The sequence below is a fragment of the Planococcus citri genome, chromosome 3 (genome assembly GCF_950023065.1).
Source record: "Planococcus citri chromosome 3, ihPlaCitr1.1, whole genome shotgun sequence".
NCBI lineage: Eukaryota > Metazoa > Arthropoda > Insecta > Hemiptera > Pseudococcidae > Planococcus > Planococcus citri.
Window position 1 is genome coordinate 27,800,356 of NC_088679.1, and position 20,828 is coordinate 27,821,183.

Below are 20,828 nucleotides of genomic sequence, written 5' to 3' on the forward strand. Positions count from 1 at the left end.
CCTACCCCTGTACCCTTGTTTTGCATCCTTTCATCGTCGCGGCGCGGCGGAATAGAGCGAAAAAAAATACAACTGCGAATATTCTAATACAAAGACGAACACTATATAGAGAGAGAAAGACTGAGCGGCGAGTAAATTAAACAAACTACGCGAGCGCAGCGCAGCTTTCACGCGTGTACCGATACAAACAAAAGGAAAGTTAATCAAGCCAAAATGTAAACAGGAAAGTAGACGAAAATAAATAGTCGATTCTTTTTTTCTCTCTCTCCTTTTTTTCAAACTCTAGAGCACTTTTCGCGCTATATACTTTTTTTTTTTTTCAAAACAATTTCGTTTAATTGGCGCTTTTCATCACTTTCAACAAGAGTATACCACTCGAGAGTCGTCGTGTAGATTTAAAAACTCGTCGACGTTCGCCACGTTGTATTTAATTGTTCGCAAAGCCAATCATTTACCAGTCTTCACCTTCCTCGTATACCATTTTTGCTGCTTTTGCTATTCGTGCAATAATATTATTCCGGCGTATCAAACTTTCTTTTTCTTTTTTTTTCTCTCTTCTTCTTCACGTTCACAAACGATGTAAAACTTTCCTTTTCACTTTTACACACCGAGAACTAACGTTAAATCGTATAAAAAATAAATATCTCTAAATAACTTTAATCTTTCGTTTCGAATTACTCTTTTTGGGGCTTCATCATCAACTTGTTCTTCAACAGCGTTTATACTATACGAGTTCTCTCTTTAACTCATCGTCGAGAACGATTGTATAAAAAGGGCGTACATCAAAAAAGAGAAGAAAAAAAGCTTGTTCAATCAAATCCCTCTTCAAAGAAGGGATCTTCGAGCGTAGTGTATAAAAAAAAGAAGAAAAACACCGAGACCAAAAAACATCGTAGTACTATAAAGTAAATTTCAAATTTACTTCGCAACTTGATCAAAAGTCGAACGACGAGTGGCAATTTTCTCTAAACAAACCAACTCGTTAATTTTTCAATACAATTACCACGATACGAAAATGTTTAAATTCGTTGTGTTGATCGAAGTATTAAAATACCACTCGATGTCGATAGCATATTGAAACACTTGAAGGTACACGAATACAAATATAGTAGATGTAATTAATTATTTTAGGGGATGGGAAGAAGTGGCTAATAACAGTAATATCAAACACCTTCGTGTCAATTACGTACGATTCTACATAATCCTACCTATAAGTACGGTTACACGCCAAATAAATATGATTACCAATTGATTATTGGGTGATATTCTCCTAAATACACGTATAATTTGGGGTTCACTCAGCATTGATTATTGGGTGATATTCTCCTAAATACACGTATAATTTGGGGTTCACTCAGCAATATACCTATACCCAGACACGAACGATCCGATAAATAAAATACATTTGTAGAATTAAAACCCTTTGCTGCGTTTTGGCGATAAACGCTCGGTAATTAATATTTTAACCCGAATTCGACGAAATTTTCACTCGGATGGTGGGTATTTGCATAATTTCTCGCCTTCGTAGTCGACTTCATTCTATATGGTAGTGCTGTAAACTACTCGTAGTCTGTTTCTCTCTCTAGCTGTCTATAGTTTATTTGGACAGATTTTGAAACCTTGGAAATTTTCATTTCTTAATTTTTGTTAAATTTTAAACAATTTAAAATTGCCTGGTTTTTCATTGAAAATTCAAAATTAGGCCGACGAATTGGGATAAAAATCCGAAATTTGGTTCAAGTCTTAGATTTTTGCCTTTCAAATCGATTAATGATGGTTTTGAACATTTTTAAAGCCTTCTGCAGATTTTTATATTTTCCTGTGATGAAAAGATGCCAAGTTTCATTTTTTGATCTTTATTCATAATTTTCCCTATGCTGGACGATCTAAAAATGTGCTGAAAGAGGCTCTAAAAATCGATTCGAGAGATCAACAATAAGACTTTGTTCAAACAAAACTTCAGTTTTATCAAATTTTGATATTTTTTCACGAATAATAGTCCAAGCAGGTATTTGAATTTTCTAAAATTCGTCAAACATTGGAAAATGAAACTCAATACATATGATAAATTTAATAAAAACTCATAAAAATTTATCCACGCATGGAGTGGCGAAATTCCATATTCCAATTTTCTGCTGATTGACTCAATCGATTCTAGATTTTTTGTTTCTTTAGCACTATTCATCTTCGAGGGTTTACAATAACATATTAAAACTTGACTACCTATCTATTTATATCTCAAAATTTGAACGGAATTTACGACGAAAACCATCTAACTGATTAAAATTCACTTATTAATAACTGTAATATTAACCACCCCCACCTCCCAATTCCCATGTATAAAAATTACAATTTTTGAAAATTTGTAAGAAAAAAAGTAATTCTAGTAACTCCGTAACTTGAAATGTAAACGAGTACAAGCCCCGCATTACAAAATTACAACAAAATAATAGCGATAATGGTCAAAGTACCGTTGAAAATCACAAAAAAAAATCGACCAAATATCATCGAAATAACAATAAGTTTCACAAAAATTACTTCGTGTTAAATTACACAATCTGTACAAAAACTATTCCGATAGAAATAATAATCAAAAACCAAAGAAAGTCTACTTACATCGAGGGAGATCTTCAAGTGAGATTTTTAGATGCCAGAATTTAAACACGATACATAAGTCTCAGCAGATGCAACGCCGTCAGATTAATTTTAGGTAGGCAAACTTATCAACACACTGCAGAATAGAGTAGGCAATAACATCATCTATGGCACGATCTGCTCCAAATTCAATTCCGGAGGTTCACAATTCGCATCAAAATATCCAGCTGTAAAATTAAAAATTACATACAATAAAGCACTTCAAAAATTGTTCAACCATAATATCATAAACTTAACGAGGTGCTATAAACATAAAAACCTTGTAAAAAAAATGTGAGAATTTTTAATTTAAAAAAATCATTGAAAATTAATTAGTTGAAAATTAAAATAACGGAATTTCGTAAAAAGCGAGAATTCAAATAAAATTAAATACCTAATCGATAAAATTGGCAAGAAAAAAAATTGTTTTATGAAGTGATAGGTGAAAGTTGAGCTAATGATAGAGAAGAATCACACAAAACGTCCGGAAAGCTGGTTAAAATCACCCAAAACAAAATAATAAATCGACCACTTTGATCAAACTCTGAAAAGTTGCCTTTACTAACGTTGTGTTCAAGTTACATAAAAAGCACGCGAGATGATTTCAGTCGAAACGAGATCATTTGGTAATTGAAAATTATATAACATACCTAAAGATTTCAATCCGTTACTCAAGTATCGTAATAAATAAATAAATGGAGAATAAAATTAAGATTATGATTTAAATTGATTATACTAACAGTTGTAGCTGCATTGTGTTCCAAGGTATTTATACATTTTTGGTCGAGCATGGTTGAGATCAATTTATATTCAACAGTAGTAATGATATCACCGAAAGTTGTCTGCATAGGTATTAATTTCGATATGGTTTCCATCATGCATTCGTATCATTATTTCCTTTTTCGTACTCGATTCTTATAGGGCGTCAATAACTAATAAAAAAAGAGAAGAAAACTTTATCAGGTACTTCATCATCGAAATTACTTGAAAAAATAAGTATGATGATTAGAAGTTACATAGGTACCTCGAGGAATTGGCCGCTGGATTTTTCCAAATTTCGTCATTATTACAATCATTCAAGAGCAGAAGGGGTATTATAGTCGTTGTAAAAATAGAGCCATCATCAAAAGAAGGTGTCTTGAATGCTTGTTTGTAAGCGGAGTGGTCCGAACTTCCGTCAAAGCCCCATTTTAAAATTAAAGTTGACTCCTCTGCAAGTTTATCCTCATCAAGAGTTTTAAATAATCGAAATGCGGTTACATCCAAAATTTCTTGCAAATCGAGTACCGCTTCCTTTTCGGATATATTTCTGAAAACATTTTCCGGGTATACTAATTTTTTGTTTTCAATAATACAAGATTATACATAAGTTGGAAGCATATTTTTCTTACCTATGTAAAAATTTTAACAAAGATATAAGGGATTGTCACATTTAGCTGTGTCAATTGACAACAGCCATAAAGAGACTCAAAAAATGCACGTAGAAAATAATCGAAAAAATGAGAAGAAAATAAATTGTTTCACTCACATAATCAAGACGAAAAGATTGTCTAACGACAAAAAATTCCACAATCAATCCAAACTGACAGGTGTCACAAAACGAGTACTGAGCAAATCTTCTTCAAATTAACAGCAAAACTCTCGACGATGTCTTTCACAAAATTCACGCCAAAAAAGAAGAGTTTTTATTGTGACCAAATTAACCAAGACTTAGAAAATTCGCACAGACGAGACACAAACTAACACGAGACAGCAAAAATCATGTTATTGCAATAGAAAATAGGACCGAAGTGAAGTATGATGAAATTATTGCCAGTAGGATTGGAGTTTTGTGGCTCTTATCGCTTTTTATTCTTCTTAAAAAAATCAGGGGTATCAGCTGTGAGCAAGAAAATGGTGGATCGATGCTAGAGAGTGTAAAAATTGGACCGGAAATTAAAAATTACCTCATCATATACTAGTGGAGGCAAATAAGAAAAAATAAAAACATTTTTGGCTACCCAAGATTTTATGATGAAAAATTGTCAAGGGTGGTCCCCTGAATAATCCCTGAGAACTACCACCCCACAGACCCCTAGCTAATTTTTTTATGGGGGGTTGAACCCCCCCCAAAATGGGTTTTTTGCACTTTTATCCTCAGGGGTTGATTTTACGTCGAATATAGCTTTATTTTTGAATTCTACGTCAAATTTCCGATCTAGTGATATATCAACTGTCCTTCTAACCCCAAGGGGGGTGGGGCTAGAACCATTCAAATTGGAGGGGGTTTCTAAAAAACACAAAAAGGCTATCGGCGCATATGAGGGGTGAAATGGCCCTCGAGAGCGTTCGGGTTGATACTAGCATGGAAGGAGGGTACCATCGAGAAACTACCGCATGAAAAATTTCAGATCCACACCACCTCCCCTTTTTGGGGACCCCCCCTTTTCTGAAATTTCAGTAGCACTTTTCTCAGCCCCATATTACCCGATTTTGAAAATTTTTCAGTATGTTATGTATATCTCTAGTAGGTATCCCCCCAAAAATTTTCAACCCCCTCCCTTCATATTTATCCCTCAAAATAGCGTTTTTCAGCTTGTTTTGTGGTTTTTATCAATAGTAAAAATTGAGGGGGCTAACTGCTCTGGAGAGGGGTAGATGAGTGCAGCAAAAAATCTGACGTCATATTCGTACTCAGCTGTATCGAATCATAAGAAAACGACACCCCACTTATTAAGACTTGGTGATTTCCCCAAAATTCCCATTTTACCCTCTACCCTCCCTTAAACACATTTTTACACGATTTTGTAGAGTAAATACGAGGGGAGGGGGTTGAAAATTTTTGGGGGGATACCTACTAGAGATATACATAACATACTGAAAAATTTTCAAAATCGGGTAATATGGGGCTGAGAAAAGTGCTACTGAAATTTCAGAAAAGGGGGGGTCCCCAAAAAGGGGAGGTGGTGTGGATCTGAAATTTTTCATGCGGTAGTTTCTCGATGGTACCCTCCTTCCATGCTAGTATCAACCCGAACGCTCTCGAGGGCCATTTCACCCCTCATATGCGCCGATAGCCTTTTTGTGTTTTTTAGAAACCCCCTCCAATTTGAATGGTTCTAGCCCCACCCCCCTTGGGGTTAGAAGGACAGTTGATATATCACTAGATCGGAAATTTGACGTAGAATTCAAAAATAAAGCTATATTCGACGTAAAATCAACCCCTGAGGATAAAAGTGCAAAAAACCCATTTTGGGGGGGGGGGTTCAACCCCCCATAAAAAAATTAGCTAGGGGTCTGTGGGGTGGTAGTTCTCAGGGATTATTCAGGGGACCACCCTTGACAATTTTTCATCATAAAATCTTGGGTAGCCAAAAATGTTTTTATTTTCGAAATATGATGCTAATTTGCCTCCACTATACTGGATAATTAATAATTATTTAGGCAACTTTTACGACTATGTTCGCGTAGTTTTTTAAATACAAAATTTACAAGTTGAAAATAGGCTATGTTTGACATAATATGTAGTAAGGGTTACTTTTATATCGTCGCAGCTCTCTATTGTACATTACGTCGTTGTTACTCCATTTGAACCAATTGTCGTTGTTGGTTAATCACCGTTGGGCATTAAGTTGCCATCGTCGTGGGAATCTTTTTAAAATCATCATTTTTCGAAAAAAAAAAAAAAAAAAAAACAGTACAGAGTATCCGAGAAGTGGCAGTACATACAAACTTCAGATTTGGTTTGGATATAGCCGAGTACGAGTAAAAATAAGTAAGATAAACAAGTTGCCTGTCTTGAAAATTGCAGGGGCAAAAATGTTTTCATAATCCAAGAGCCAAAATCCAATTTTGACCATGGGCGTCAGTAGTATTCTGAAAAATGAACAAAATTACCTATCATGACATTTTGCCCAACTTGCAAATTGAAAGGGCTACTAATTATTTTTAATTTCAAAAAATCGCGATGAAAAAAAATGTATGTGGAAATGAATAAGTCAAAAAATGGTTCAAAAATTTTTGAAGATCAAAGTTGCGAAAAGTGGTTACTGATCAAAACTATAACTTACTGATAACACATGATAACCATAATAACACAATTTGACCACTTTCCGCAACTTTGAAGTTCAAAAACTTTTGAACGGTTGAAGGTAGAGCTTTCGGTAAACAGCCATTTTAAAGAGGATAAAATGACGAACATTTTGATGTATTAAAATACCTATGTGTCCACTGAAAATTTCGAGTAATGTTAGTTCAAAGTTCAATACTTACCATCCGCAGCTTGTTTTCGCAACTTAAAACTTCGAAAACTTATGAACGGTTGCATGTAGAGCTTTCGGTAATAGCTCATTTTAAAGAGGATAAACTCACGAACACTTTGCTGTACTCAAATACCTATGTGTCCACTGAAAATTTCGAGTATTTTCAGTTTAAAGATGACGTACGTAGTATGCAAAAATCAGTGAAATAAAAGTATTCATAAAATCGTCATTTTTACGCGAAATTATAAAAATTTAACACCAATCGATAGGGAATTTCATCGTCTTTAATTTGAGACCACATGAAAGTTCACCCGAACTCGCGAACAATCAAAAAAATTACATTTTTTATATGGAAAGTTATATGCATACAGATGCATTCTAATGTTGTTGTGTTCAAGGTTGGATGGGCAATGGCGGCTGTCCTTACCTGTATGAAATTATAGTAGCCCTACCGTTAGGTAAAGCGATCAGCTGATAGCTGCGTTCAGTTCGAAAACGATATCGCTCATACTTACCGATTCATGTTTTTTTTTCCTAAAAAAAAACACGAAAACACAGGGAAAAGTAAAACACTCTGTTTCAAAACGATCTTGAAAACATTATTCTAAAAAGTAAAAACGAACCAAAATAATATTTCATTTCCTACTCAAAGTCACAGAAACTCAACTTGAGTAAAATTAAATAAACAATGATTAAAAATTTTAAAAATCCTAATCACATCCATTTCCACTTCATGGAATCACAATCAGTTGACACTCATTGCTGTTCAAGTTTGGACAAATAAGCGAATACCTTGATTAATTAAAGAGAAAGCTTAAACAAATTGAGAGAATAAACTCATAAAACACAATCCCCTTCGAGAAATTCATCTAGTTTAGACACGTAGTGTCTCCGCCCACTTTTAAATTTATGTTAAATTCAAGTTATCTATGCAACAATTTCCTGTGAACGATTTTCTTCATTTATTACAAATTAATTATGTTAATAAATCCAGTAGAGGTGAACAGAATGTCTGGGTATAGTTGAAAAACGTGAAGTTTTTTGAGTTGATACAATTTTTCAATTTTTAAAAATGATATTTAAAATAGTTATCGTTTCCTTTTCGATGCAACTGCTCTTAGTGTGTAAGCATGAAATTTTCGTATTTCTATTTTTACTTCATTTCACTATTTGTATGATGACTTCACTTTGAAGTGACTAGTATCAGGACTCGGAATGAATTTTTTTTCATCTTTTTTTCTCAATAGATTCTAAAAAGAGATACGAAGTCACAGAGCATGATGTTGAGTCGCCACAAAGTAATGGTAATGGTAGTGTTAAGTGGATGCTCATGCCGGATGGTCGCGATAATGTCCAGCCAGCAGTTATCTCTGGACTACAACCGAATGATGAAGTCATCTCAGATGTTGATTCAGTAAAATTTTATCTATTCACGAGGTAAAATTGTGTCATAATTACCCACTACTTATCTTCAAATGAACACACGAATGTATCTTCAAGATACCAGAAGTGAAACAGATAATCGAACAGATTAAACCTTGTAAAATTAGTTTTATAAAAATCATTTTTCATCGAAAGTGAAAAAATATTTCAAAATTTTAAACAAAATTCATCTAATAATTTCAAAGCATTTTTTTTTTCAAAAATTAAAAATTTTAATGAAAATGTCACATTAGTGAAAGATAAAAAATTCGTTTCCTTCATAAAAATAGCTGTTAGAGATGTAACTATAGGACGGAACGAAGATTACCAATTTTTTGTCACATTTTTCAAGACCATTTTTGATCGGTAGGTACAGATTCATTCGTTTTTTTGGTATGATGGAAAGTTGAAAAAATATTCGCAAAAAAAAAATTTTTCAATGAATTTTCTTTCAACCAATATTTTGAATCATTTCCCTTGACGAAAAAATCATCAAATTAAATATCAGAAAAAGCAAACATGTCAATTACGCAGTAAGAAGAGGATCTAAATATTCACTCAATGTTCTTTAATACAAGAAAATGATATATTGGATTTTGGAGACAAAAATTTCAAAAAAAAAACTACACAAAATCATTGTAAAACCATTCGAATTGGATTTTCACTTGCATTGCTACTAAATATTTTCCTTCGAGAAATTGGGAATATTTTCAAATCACAAAGAAAAAGAATGTTCCCGTGCCGGGAATCGAACCCGGGCCTTCTGGGTGAAAGCCAGATATCCTAGCCACTAGACCACACGGGACTTGACGAAAATCGCAACTTTCGAAATACAGAAAACTACCTTCATGGTAACACCTTTTCAAGGTTACCCTACCTATTAGCATATTCGTCATTCATTATTAAATTGAAAAACGTAATTAGTATAGTACCTAAGAAAAAACTTCAAAACTTCATCGCAATATCTACATCATGCATTTTTTTTTCATCCATAAATTTTTCCAATTAATTCGTATCACCAAATGGAAAACTCATAGGACAAAAAATACGTTTCCTTTTCAAATATTGCGCAATTTTTCGCGTTAGAATTAGAAAACTTGGATAATTGTACGGTTATAAAAATTATATAACACGAAGAGGTATCGTTACACTGAACTGAACGTTATCTTCAATCAACGAAATAGAAACACTTCGAAGTAGGTAGGTACTAGGGTGGACCGTCTTTGACTTTTTTTTGGAAATTTGGAGGGGCGGAGTGATAAAAAGTTGTGGGGGACCTCAAAAGACTGTGGGAAAAATTTGGGGTCTCAAAGTTCATCCAGAATTTTGCGACCGGGGTTCAAAATTTTGAAATTTTCAAAAAAATCAAAAAAAAATTTTTTTAAATATTTTTGATTTTTTTATGGTCATTTGTCGCATTATGCCTATTTAGGACTGAAAAACCATTTTCATTCGGTTTTTTCACTTTTATTGGAGATTTTACCTTGCTTTTGAAATATGCAAAAACAACCATTTTTGAGATACATATTTCGCGATTCATCTTGAGTTTTACAAATTGCTATTCATTTGAAGTCTAGGATGCCTTTTATCACTATATGAGTTGAAATGACCCTCCCCCCGCCTCCTTCTCACTTCCACCATCTCCGGAGATCCTCAATTTGCGGATAATTTTGGTAGAAAATTATTATTGGCATCAGTAATCTGAAAACATACGTATATGATTTCGAGTTTTCGACACAGTCGAATCGAATCCTTTTCAGAAATATTTTCTCAAATACGAGTTGAACGTTCTTAGTAGGTATTAGGAATTTTCAAAATAATTTTTGGATGAAAATTCAATTTCAATTGGTGGCCTGCTTTGGAAAAATAAGTTGGTGGAATCATTGTATAGTCGATTTTTTCTAATTATTCAACAGCCTGTTAGATGAGTATTTTTTGTTGAGAAAGATATTCTTCGAGCTCACTTCAAAAATTGAATTTCCACAATTTTAGCTTCATATGTATAAGCATTTTTTTTATCTAAAGAAATTAAAAAAATTTTGCAAGCAAATGAAGGTTTTCAGTACAAATTTCCCCATTTTTTATTCATTAGCAATCCTTTTGAAATTTTGGAAATTAACTCCATCATCACCAGCTATACATTCACAACACTTTTGCAGTAATTGTTTCGCAAGAATCTCAAAATATATTACGCACACACTTTTATTCCAGTTTTCAGAAGTTTCAGAGCGATTGAGAAAGCATGTTTCGTTTGCATTTTCTATCTTAAGGACAGCTTTACTTAGTCGAGTGTTTTTTCCATTCTCATATTTGAATTCAGAGAATCAGATCACTCCGATTTCCAGTCTTTTTTCAATAATTTAGCAAAATTATCTTTTTTCATCCTAGAATCTGAAATTTTTCAAGAAAAATCAGTTCAAGAAATCAAATTTTGAAAATTTTACTTTTTCATTCCAATCAAAACGTCGACCTGTGAATTCCAAATTCGTATTCAATGAGCTGAACTCTACTAAAATAAACTTTTTGCAACTATTTTGCACACTTTTTAAAATTGCTGCTTTTAAAACGCAGAAAAACGTTTGAAAGTCTAGCTACAAATTATCGTGAAAAGACTGAAAATTGGAGTAATTTGATTCACCGAATCCAAATAAATGGTGATTTAATTTTTAAAAAAGTTGACGGAATAACTTTATCTCGTCAGCCATCTCTGTGTGATGAGTTCTGGGTGAAAGCTGGGAGCTGTGTGCTTAAAAAATACGTTTTTTTACATTGAGTTAAAGAATCGTAGATATGTAGGTATTTTTTCAGATTACTTATGCCAAGATTCATTTTCTACTGGAATTATGTGCAAATTGGGAAATTTCCGGAGATGGTGGGAGTGAGAAGGAGGAGGGGGGAGGGTCATTTCAACTCATACAGTGATAAAAGGCATCCTAGACTTCAAATGAATAGCAATTTGTAAAACTCAAGATGAATCGCGAAATATCTCGAAAATGGCTGTTTTTGCATATTTCAAGAGCAAGGTAAAATCTCCAATAAAAGTGAAAAAACCTAATGAAAATGGTTTTTCAGTCCTAAATAGGCATAATGCGACAAATGACCATAAAAAAAATCAAAAATATTAAAAAAAATTTTTTTTGATTTTTTTGAAAATTTCAAAATTTTGAACCCCGGTCGCAAAATGCTGGGTGAACTTTGAGACCCCAAATTTTTCCCACAGTCTTTTGAGGTCCCCCCACAACTTTTTATCACTCCGCCCCTCCAAATTTCCAAAAAAAGTCAAAGACGGCCCACCCTAGTAGGTACCTACTAAATAATTCAACCAACGCCTACGTAAAACTTTCCATCTGTCGATTAATTTTTCACTCATTTATTCATTTTCATCCTTGCAAACACCAAAAAACACTTCAATTCGAATACTTCATCACTAATCGAAAACTTTTTTCTCACTTTGAGAGAAAAAAATTTTTGAAAAGACTTTCCCGTGCCGGGAATCGAACCCGGGCCTTCTGGGTGAAAGCCAGATATCCTAGCCACTAGACCACACGGGAGTTGTTGAAACTCGCTCTTAAAAACGCAACTTTCCAGGGATAACGCAAACAAGGCGGAAGTTCGTTTGATGAATAAGTCGTGTTTACCAGTCTTCAAGTATTTTAAGAATAAAAAAAAGACCAAAATATTAATCCACGGATTTGGAGATAATGTCAAAGAGTCATATATGGTGCCAACTTTGAAAGATGGTAAGATCTAATGAATTTTTTAAACTATTTTTTCCAAGAAAAAACACACGCCTAGTATGAATTAATTCTTGATTGAAGTTGAATGGGCAATTTTGAAAATATTTTTCATACGGAGTGTGGGAGAAAATTTATTTAAACGCAAAGTTTTACTCGAATCAATTTTTTAATCAAATTTTTTTCATAATAATTTTTAACCACAACCTACTTAGGGGATAGGAAATTTCAAGCTAAACAATTTTGCTTCTAGGTACCTACGTACAATGTACATATTCATTTTTCTCATAGAATGTGCAAACATTAACTTTAATATTGCCAAAAATGGTAAAAACTTGTTGAAATTACCGTTGAAAAAATTTTTTGAATGAAAATTTTACACAATAAGAACAAAATGGAAATCGTATTCAAACATAGAGTAAAAAACATTAACAAAATTACCAAACAGAATCCATTCAAACAGATGAAATTGTGAAATCATTTTATTACATAAACATTTATGTGAACTTTCACAGCTTTTTTATCAAGAGGTGACTTCAACATTATTGCCGTCGACTGGTCAAATTTAGCATCAAAACCGTGGTATAATAAAGCAGTAGAAAATACCCATCCAGTGGCCAAGCATGTGGCTGCTTTCATCGATCACATGTCCACTTCTACAGACACTAAAGCCAAAAATGTCCATTTGGTGGGATTCTCCTTAGGGGCTCATGTAGCCGGAATGACAGCCAGTAACGTAAAAAGTGGCAGAATAAGGCATATAACTGGTAGGTACCTAATCATGGAAAGTACCAACGTGACAAATTACTTAGGTATTCAATTTACCTTATTTTATCCATTACAGGTCTTGATCCGGCTTATATATTGTATTCAAAAACTCCACCGGAAAGGAGACTCGATTCATCTCAGGCAGATTTAGTCGAAGTGGTTCATACGTCTGGAGGTTATGTAGGTTTTGAAAAACCTCTAGGTCATCGTGATTTCTTCCCCAATGGTGGTGTTTGGCCTCAACCAGGATGTGTAATTGACTACGCAGGTGAGTCTTAAGAACAATAAACACGAACATCTGAAAAAAAATTTACAAAAATTTTATTTTGGTCTAATTTTGGTCAAATTGTTTCCTAAAAATAATCTAGTGTTAGGAGAACTAACCATATTATTGTTGAGAAAAAAATTAGGAGTACCTACAGGTATTTAGCAGTTTTTTTTCAATTCCCTAATCCTTCAGTAATATTTACCAACAATAATGTAACCTAACATAAATAAAAAATATAAATTCTAAAAAAAAATCATCGGCAACAAATAAAAAACAGAACATTACGTTAAATTATTATATTACGAAAATGACAAAAAATAAAAAACCAAGGAAACAAGAATGAAACGCACGCACTCATACCCTCGCACGCGCGCTCGAACGAAAACGCCGAAAACGGTATAGTTTACTACTCGCAGATAAAGTTTCGCGCACCAAACGCTGGTATATATACAACGTGAAATCGAATTGCTTTCGTACTCGCTTCGGCGGTACATATACTAAAATTGGAACGATACAGAGAAGATTAGCATGGCCCCTGCGCAAGGATGACACGCAAAATCGTGAAGCGTTCCACATTTTTTGGATCATATCATCATCATTTTTATTAATTTTTTCTCAGAACTCAGATCGTCCAATTTTTTTTAACCAGATTCATTTGATACACAAACACGAATATATTTCAAAACTCAAAATTTTCCCTTCTTACCATTAATCAACCTACTCACTACTGCAGTGATAATTCATCTCCTTAGCGTAAAAAATGTAAAAAAATGAATAACATGACTACCGTAAATCGTACTACCAGCACCAGCTGCCCTATTACTTGAATAAATTCGCGAATTTTCGGCGCTACACATTCGGAATATTTTAATTAAAACGAAAAGAAAATAATAGCAAGATTTTCGTGACCTTACAACTAATTAGGTAAAATACAAATATTGTGAACTCAGTGGCGGATTTAAGGATTAGGGCCCGAGGAGCAAATCGGGGAAAAGGGCCCAATGTCAAATGTTTCATGTGACATATCGTCTCAGATAGGTTTTCTGAGGTGGTGGGTGCGAAAATGCACTCCAGTTTTACCAACCACCTCTCCATCTCCTTCAAGGAGCTAACGTATTGATGAATAACTACCTATTTGAGGAAGGTTATTAAAATTTTCTCAGTAAGTTCCAGAAGCACAATAAAATTATAATTGGCCCGAGCGAAGCGAGGGCAAAAGCTTTTGAAAGTTTATAATTCAAGAGGTCAAAAAACGTTGTTTCTAATGTGTGAGATTATTTTTCTGGATTTAATATTTCAAATTTGAACGAAAACTTTTTACTTTGAATATTTCAATTTTAGAAAAGAAAATTAAATTGACCTGAGCAAAATTTTCTAATCCAAGAGGTAAAAACTTTTTTTATGTCAAAAATTGATTTTTTGGATTTGCTAGTGTTTAGATTCTAGTGAAAATTTTTTAGAAATAAAATTGCAGAAAACAAAGTAGGTAATGTAACCCGAGCGAAGCGAGGGCAAAAGCCTTTGAAATTTTATAACCCAGGAGGCCAAAAAAACGTTATTTCTGGATTTAATATTTCAAATTTTAATGAAAACTTTTTAAAGATTTCAATTTTGGAGAAGAAAATTAAATTGCCCAGAGCGGAATTTTCTAATCCAAGAGGTAAAAAACTTTTTACATGCAAAACTTGATTTTTCTGGCCTTATACTACTGCTTTGATCTTGGAGAAATTTTTTTAGAAATAAAGTCGGAGAAAATGAAGTGAAGTAGCCCGAGCGAAGTGAGGGCCAAAGCGTTTGAAATTTTATAATCCAAGAGGTCAAAAAAACGTCATTTCTGATGTGTGAGATTATTTTTCTGAATTTAATATTTCAAATTTGAATGAAAAATTTTTAAATGTTTTAATTTTAGAGAAGAAAATTGAATGGGCCTGAGCAAAATTTTCTTATCCAAGAGTTAAAAAACTTATTTTTAGGTAAGAAATTGATTTTTTTGAATTCATCACCGCTTAGATTTTAGTGAAAATTTTTAGTAATAAAACTTTAGAAAACTAAGTGAAGTGACCCGAGCGAAGCGAGAATAAAAATTTTATAATCCGAGAGGTCAGGGTCGGCTTGGGGCTTCAGGCGGATGCAACGAATGTGGCCTCCAAAATTTTTCCCTTCCCCTTAAGAATCTTTCTCATTTGGTATTTTTTTCAGGTTTGCATACTTGAATGCCAGTTCTGCGATTGATTTTTGCTTTTGTCTTTTTATTCAATATTTATTAATAGCAAAAAGAGGAGATTTTTGGGGGAGTGCCGGACAAAAAATTTTCTATAAGAAAAATTGCCAATTTTACCGAATAAAATCTAAAATGAGAAAAGATGAAATGACAATTTTGTCAATTGATAGGTAATTTGCATTTGGGCATATAACAATTTTCTTTTTCCCTTTTGAATTTATGGAAGTTTCAAAAATTGATTTTTTTGGTTTAGAGAAGAGATAGAAATTGGCTTGCGCAAAGCGAGGAGGGCAAAAGCTTTTGAAAATTCGTGTTTTGATAGGTAAAAAAACGATGTTTTTGAAAAATTTGTTCACTTTTTTAGCTCAAAATTTTAGAACTTGAATGACTGTTTTTTTTAAATTTCAAATTTGAAAGTGTTTTTTTTTTTTTCATTAGAAAATTTCTTGAAATTTGAATACCTACCTACTAATAGATTTTTATAAAAGTTTGATCTCAATTTGAAAAAAAAACACACATGCCCAAGTGAAGTGAAGACTGAAAATTTCAAAAATTTGTATTTTTAGAGGTAAAAAACAATTTTTTGTAATGACTGATGAGTTTATTTTTTTGACCACACAATTTTAGAATTTGAATTCACTAAAATTGAAAATTTATATTTTTAAATAAATGAAAAGAAAACTGGCCCGAGCGAAGCGAGGGCAAAACCTTGCAAAAATTTTTGTTGGAGAAAGTGAAAATATCATCTTTTTTTGGTTGAAACGTCGTCGGGGCCCCTGACGATCGCCAGGATACATCATAAGCCAGTCTGCCACTGCTGTAATCTATCGACTCATTTTGGTATACCACGATATAAATAAATTGGACTTCTACATGCAGATCTATACCGAACTACCACATGGAAGACCTCTACCTACATTTATTGGATTATTTCTATCTTATTGAATTAGAAAATGACATCGCTAATTATTAGATAATTTTTCCTGCAATACGTATTCAAAAACTACCATTAGAATTTTTCTCTTTGGGGCCCATTTCCTCTTGGGGCCCGAGGCGCAACTGCCCACTTTGCCACCTGTTAAATCCGCCACTGTGTGAACTTGAATTTCATTATGTATCGTCGTTAAATTCATTCATTTCATGTCGCAAACTTCGGTTACAAGCACCGAACATAATCGGTTTCTTACTATTCTCTTTCAATTCCGTTTTTTATTTCACTTTTTTTTTTGTTGAAAAGACGAGGAAATAAATTAGGCTTAAAACAAGACTTTATGTACCGCCGACTTTGTAGGAAAATTTTTAATGGCAAATAGGTATTGAGCAATTGATTTTTTTTGGTTTATTTGATCGTATTAAATTAATTTATGTACATATAGCTGTATGCAGTCACCGTAGAGCTTATTATTATTATGGCGAGGCAATCGCCAAAACTGGCAGTTTTCTGAGTATTTCGTGCGAATCTTACGAACATTTTGTAAATGATGGCTGCAAAGCCGACAAGAATCGAACGATCGATATTGGAGATTCTTTATACGATACGAGGTGCGTTTGAATAATCTGAATATTTTTTTTTCTGAACTTGAAACTGTAATTATGGTGTTTATAATTTGATTTTGACAGGAATAAAGGATTATTTTATTTGAATACAAAACCTGAGTCACCTTATGGAGAGAAACCAACTGATACAGATTCTGTGGAAGAATTACAAAGTTTATTTGAATAAAATAATTTTTTTTTAGAAACTTATTTTTTTTCTTCAAATGAAGATAATTTTTTTTCCACCTTTTCAAGTTGAACTTTCAAGAAAATCATTCCACAGTAAGACTCCCTGCTTGATCGAATTTCAAATGTTTAAATATTCACTTATGTATGCATGCACACGAATCCGGTAGGTATCTAAGCAAGTACCTACTCTCTAAATTTGAAACAGTCGATTTCACTGCTTAGCAGTCACGACATTTTGCCTTTTTAAAGCAGTAGTTTTTTTTAACTGCAAAACAGTGAAAAATTACTGAATTGGTCAGTAAAAAATCATTTTGACTGACCAATTCAGTAATTTTTCACTGTTTTGCAGTAAAAAAAAAAACTACTGCTTTAAAAAGGCAAAATGTCGTGACTGCTAAGCAGTGAAATTGACTGTTTCAAATTTAGAGAGTAGGTAATAACAGTTAGCTTCAATACTTCTTTCATTTTCAATTAAGTAAATACATTTAAGGTTAACCCATTACAATTTGTATGATTCCAAGCGTATCATTCGCTCTGTTGATTTTTTTCACGCAAAAAAAAAGTACACAACAAATGAGAATTTCTTTTGAGTAACTGAAACAGGTTTACTAGGATTAGTTCAGCAAACGGAAGTGGAATGAAAAATTAGATGTCGAAATGATATACTTAACTAGTATTCATACTATAATAGAACTTTTATTAGTTTCATTCGTACTTTTGTTAATCGTTGACGAAAAAAAGAAATACGCTTCAATAAATCGTTATTTTCAAACTTCAGGTAAGACGATTTTTAATTTTTTTTAAATATTTTTTCAAGGATACATAATTATTGAATAGATAGGTTACCGTGCGTTTTCAATATTTCATTTTTTTCCCCTCAATATCCCGAGCAATTATTATTAATTTGAAAATATTACCTAGGTACCTAATCGAGCGAATTCATATCCCCGATACGAGATAACGCCATGACAATAACATTGCTTATGTTAAGTATGATAATTATTCTAAGTATTGTTCGGTATATAATTTTCAAAAAAAGTAGAAAACGACTGGAAAAATTGGTGAATGAATTCGCGGGTCCTCGAGCTCACCCTATAATTGGAAATTTATCCATGTTTTTCGGTACTCCGTCTGGTATGTTCGATGATTTTTCGTTAAAAATTCCCATGAAAATGACATGAGATGATTTAATCGGATCTTAATTTTTACAGATGTTCTTCGAAGGGGATTGAAAATTTTTCTTTACAAAAGTCCTGTGAGAATATGGCTGCTGCAAAAACCAATGATTTTAATTTTCGATCCTGAGAATTTTCAGGTACTTAGGTTACGTGAAACTATTATTTTAGAAGTGATTTCTTGTTCAATTCGCTTTCTGAACCCGAAATAAGTGTTTACTGTTGACATTTGAAAAATCATGTAGGTAGGTTACCAACCAACCTAATGAAAAACAATTGAATTTTTTCGATCCGAAATTCTCAGGGAAAAAATATGAAAGTACTCAGTACCTATACCTACCACTATCAAAAGCGCACAAATTATGTCTCATTTTCAATTTCATTCAATTTTTTTTAGAAAAATGAAATCCATGGACATGTTTACCCATTAAAATTAGTGTAAAGAATTTTCATGTACAATCTTTTCCTCTGCTTCCCATCCCCCTCAAACCTTTTCAAGCCACTTTCATATTCATTTGCAGGCAAGTGAATGGCGTGGGGGGATAAGGGGAAGGTAAAAAGTATCTTGCTTCAATTTTAGTTTGTTTCTAATATAAGCCCAGCATTATTAATTCTAAATACAAAGAAATCGGTGGAAAAAATTAAAATACGAGTAACTAGGTACTTACCTAATTACCACGTTTATCTATAACTACAGATCGTATGCAGAAAAACTTCAGATAAAGAATATGGCTACGGATTCATTAAAGATTTTCTAGGGAAAGGATTGATCACAGCATCAGGTAACCCTGAAAAATTAGAAACTAAATTATACACATGAAATTTCAATCGATTAATGGTAAAATTTTATTAGGAGAAAAATGGAAGAAAAATAGGAGGCTTTTAAATCCGGCTTTCAATCCACATCTTCTACAAGACTATTTCTTAAATGTATTTCACGAAGAGGACAGTAAACTGATTAAGACGCTGGATATGCAAGCGGATAAAAATATTCAATTCGATTTATGGCCTTATATTATTCACTGCACTTTAAACACCATCACTCGTATGTTCCGAAGATATCGATGGTGTTGTGCAGAAAGGGCCAAACTGTTTTCATGAAAAATGACAACAAAACAAAAGGGCCAAAGTGCTTCATTTTTAGGGCCAAACTGACATGAAACAGAAAAAAAGGGCCAAACTACACTTGAATTAGGTGAAAATTCCTCATTCTGTCTATCTGAAAGCTGTGTTGCATCATTAAAAATCATTTGTCCAGGTTTGTTACAGTTTTGGTACAACTAAAAATGCAACACTGATCACAAAAAGTGATAATTTTTTTATGAAAGCTGGAAATATTTGGATTATACCTGGTTTATACTGAACTTGGACGTAAATGCGAATAAATATTGTTGGCTACACCAAAATTTGTATTGATACGTGAAGAAGTTACTGCTATGTTTACTGCTAAGTTCAGTAGGTATAAACAAACCTCAATAGTATTAAAAAATGATCGGATGTTTTCCGCTCTTTTTGATTAAAAATGAACAGTAATTTCAAGTTTTCAAAGACTACTACTTACTATTACGTTGCGCATGTACTCAATTGATGGTAAAAAGCCTCAGGAACACAATGGTGTGCTTAGTTTCTCTGTAGGACTCACCGAAAAAATTTTATAGGAATTTGAATGGGTCAACGGAAATTTTTCAGTTCTTGCTGGATAGACTAGTGCACTTCGCGCTCCAGTGGCAAGACTAATTCTTGTATCGAGCCGCATGCGTGCTTATTTTGTAGTCTGAAGTCTCAGAAACACGATGGTGTATTTAGTTTTTTTGTACAGCCTGTTGTAAAAATGTTGGACACATCCAATGTGACTGAGGCGTTTTTTCAGTGAAAATTCAACCTCGCTAAGCTGCACCACGATCACTTTTAGTTCGTTAAGAAGATTTTCACGCGTCAAACAAAAAAATTGAATACACCACTGTGTTCCTGAGACTTCAGGCTACAAAATGAGCGCTCACGCAGCTCGGTACATGAATTAGTCTTGCTACTAGACTTCAATATACTGCACTCTACCCATCCCTGAGCCGAAGGATTATTTTCAAACGCTTTGCACGCTTTCAATTTTTTTTTCTTGGAGTCGTATCAAAAAACTGAATACACCACCGTGTTCCTGAGACTTCAGGCTACAAAATGAACACCCACTCAGCTCAATTCGTGAATTAGGCTCGTCCTCAGAGCACATCGTGCACGACTTTGCGAACAGCCCTCGTATTTTTGAACAAAAAAAAAACTTTTTTTTTTAATTTTCCAATGGAAGATTCGACTTTGTTAATTTTTATTTTGGTGTACCTTTCGTGAGGGAAGGTGGGGTGTAGAGCTTTCTGAACATTTTTCCAATTTTTAGAAACTTGATAGATTTTCGTGCAGTTTGGCCCTTTGAATATTGCTGTGAAAATGAGGTAAAAAGGGCCAAACTGTATTTCACAGTACATTTTTATTTTTCCTCTGAACAGAAATGCAGGTAATTGAATAAAATTTTTCTAAAATAATGCTCATATTGTTACTTCAGGCCATAACACTTTCATTCTCTCTCTCATTGCCTCCATGTGTGAATTATACCACTTTACTTTTTACATTCGCTTCTTGAAAAGCAGTTTG

General features: G+C 33.3%; 2 protein-coding genes and 3 non-coding genes across 5 annotated transcripts in view; 3 read left to right on the plus strand and 2 right to left on the minus strand.

The window, feature by feature from the left end:
• Positions 1-20,828, plus strand: part of LOC135838338 (cytoglobin-2-like) — a 386,622-nt gene that overhangs the window by 212,275 nt on the left and 153,519 nt on the right. The gene's annotated exons all lie outside the window — the stretch shown is intronic.
• Positions 7,847-17,024, plus strand: LOC135841053 (inactive pancreatic lipase-related protein 1-like). Its single transcript, XM_065357841.1, has 7 exons — positions 7,847-7,999; positions 8,123-8,312; positions 11,886-12,037; positions 12,547-12,798; positions 12,876-13,067; positions 16,665-16,830; positions 16,909-17,024. The coding sequence occupies exons 1-7, from the start codon at positions 7,948-7,950 to the stop codon at positions 17,009-17,011; spliced, it is 1,107 nt and encodes a 368-aa protein (XP_065213913.1). The 5' UTR covers positions 7,847-7,947; the 3' UTR covers positions 17,012-17,024.
• On the minus strand, positions 9,031-9,102 carry TRNAE-UUC (transfer RNA glutamic acid (anticodon UUC)). The gene has a single exon. It is a non-coding gene; the product is annotated as a tRNA-Glu (tRNA).
• On the minus strand, positions 11,777-11,848 carry TRNAE-UUC (transfer RNA glutamic acid (anticodon UUC)). Its single transcript has one exon. It is a non-coding gene; the product is annotated as a tRNA-Glu (tRNA).
• On the plus strand, positions 13,541-13,647 carry LOC135842188 (U6 spliceosomal RNA). Its single transcript, XR_010558090.1, has one exon. It is a non-coding gene; the product is annotated as a U6 spliceosomal RNA (small nuclear RNA).

Excerpts from the sequence above, each read along its gene's own strand:
- LOC135841053 (XM_065357841.1), top strand. The coding sequence starts at position 7,948 with ATGATATTTAAAATAGTTATCGTTTCCTTTTCGATGCAACTGCTCTTA. Across the intron at positions 8,313-11,885 it reads AAATTTTATCTATTCACGAG|GGATAACGCAAACAAGGCGG; the intron begins GTAAAATTGTGT and ends GCAACTTTCCAG. Across the intron at positions 16,831-16,908 it reads GATTCTTTATACGATACGAG|GAATAAAGGATTATTTTATT; the intron begins GTGCGTTTGAAT and ends TGATTTTGACAG.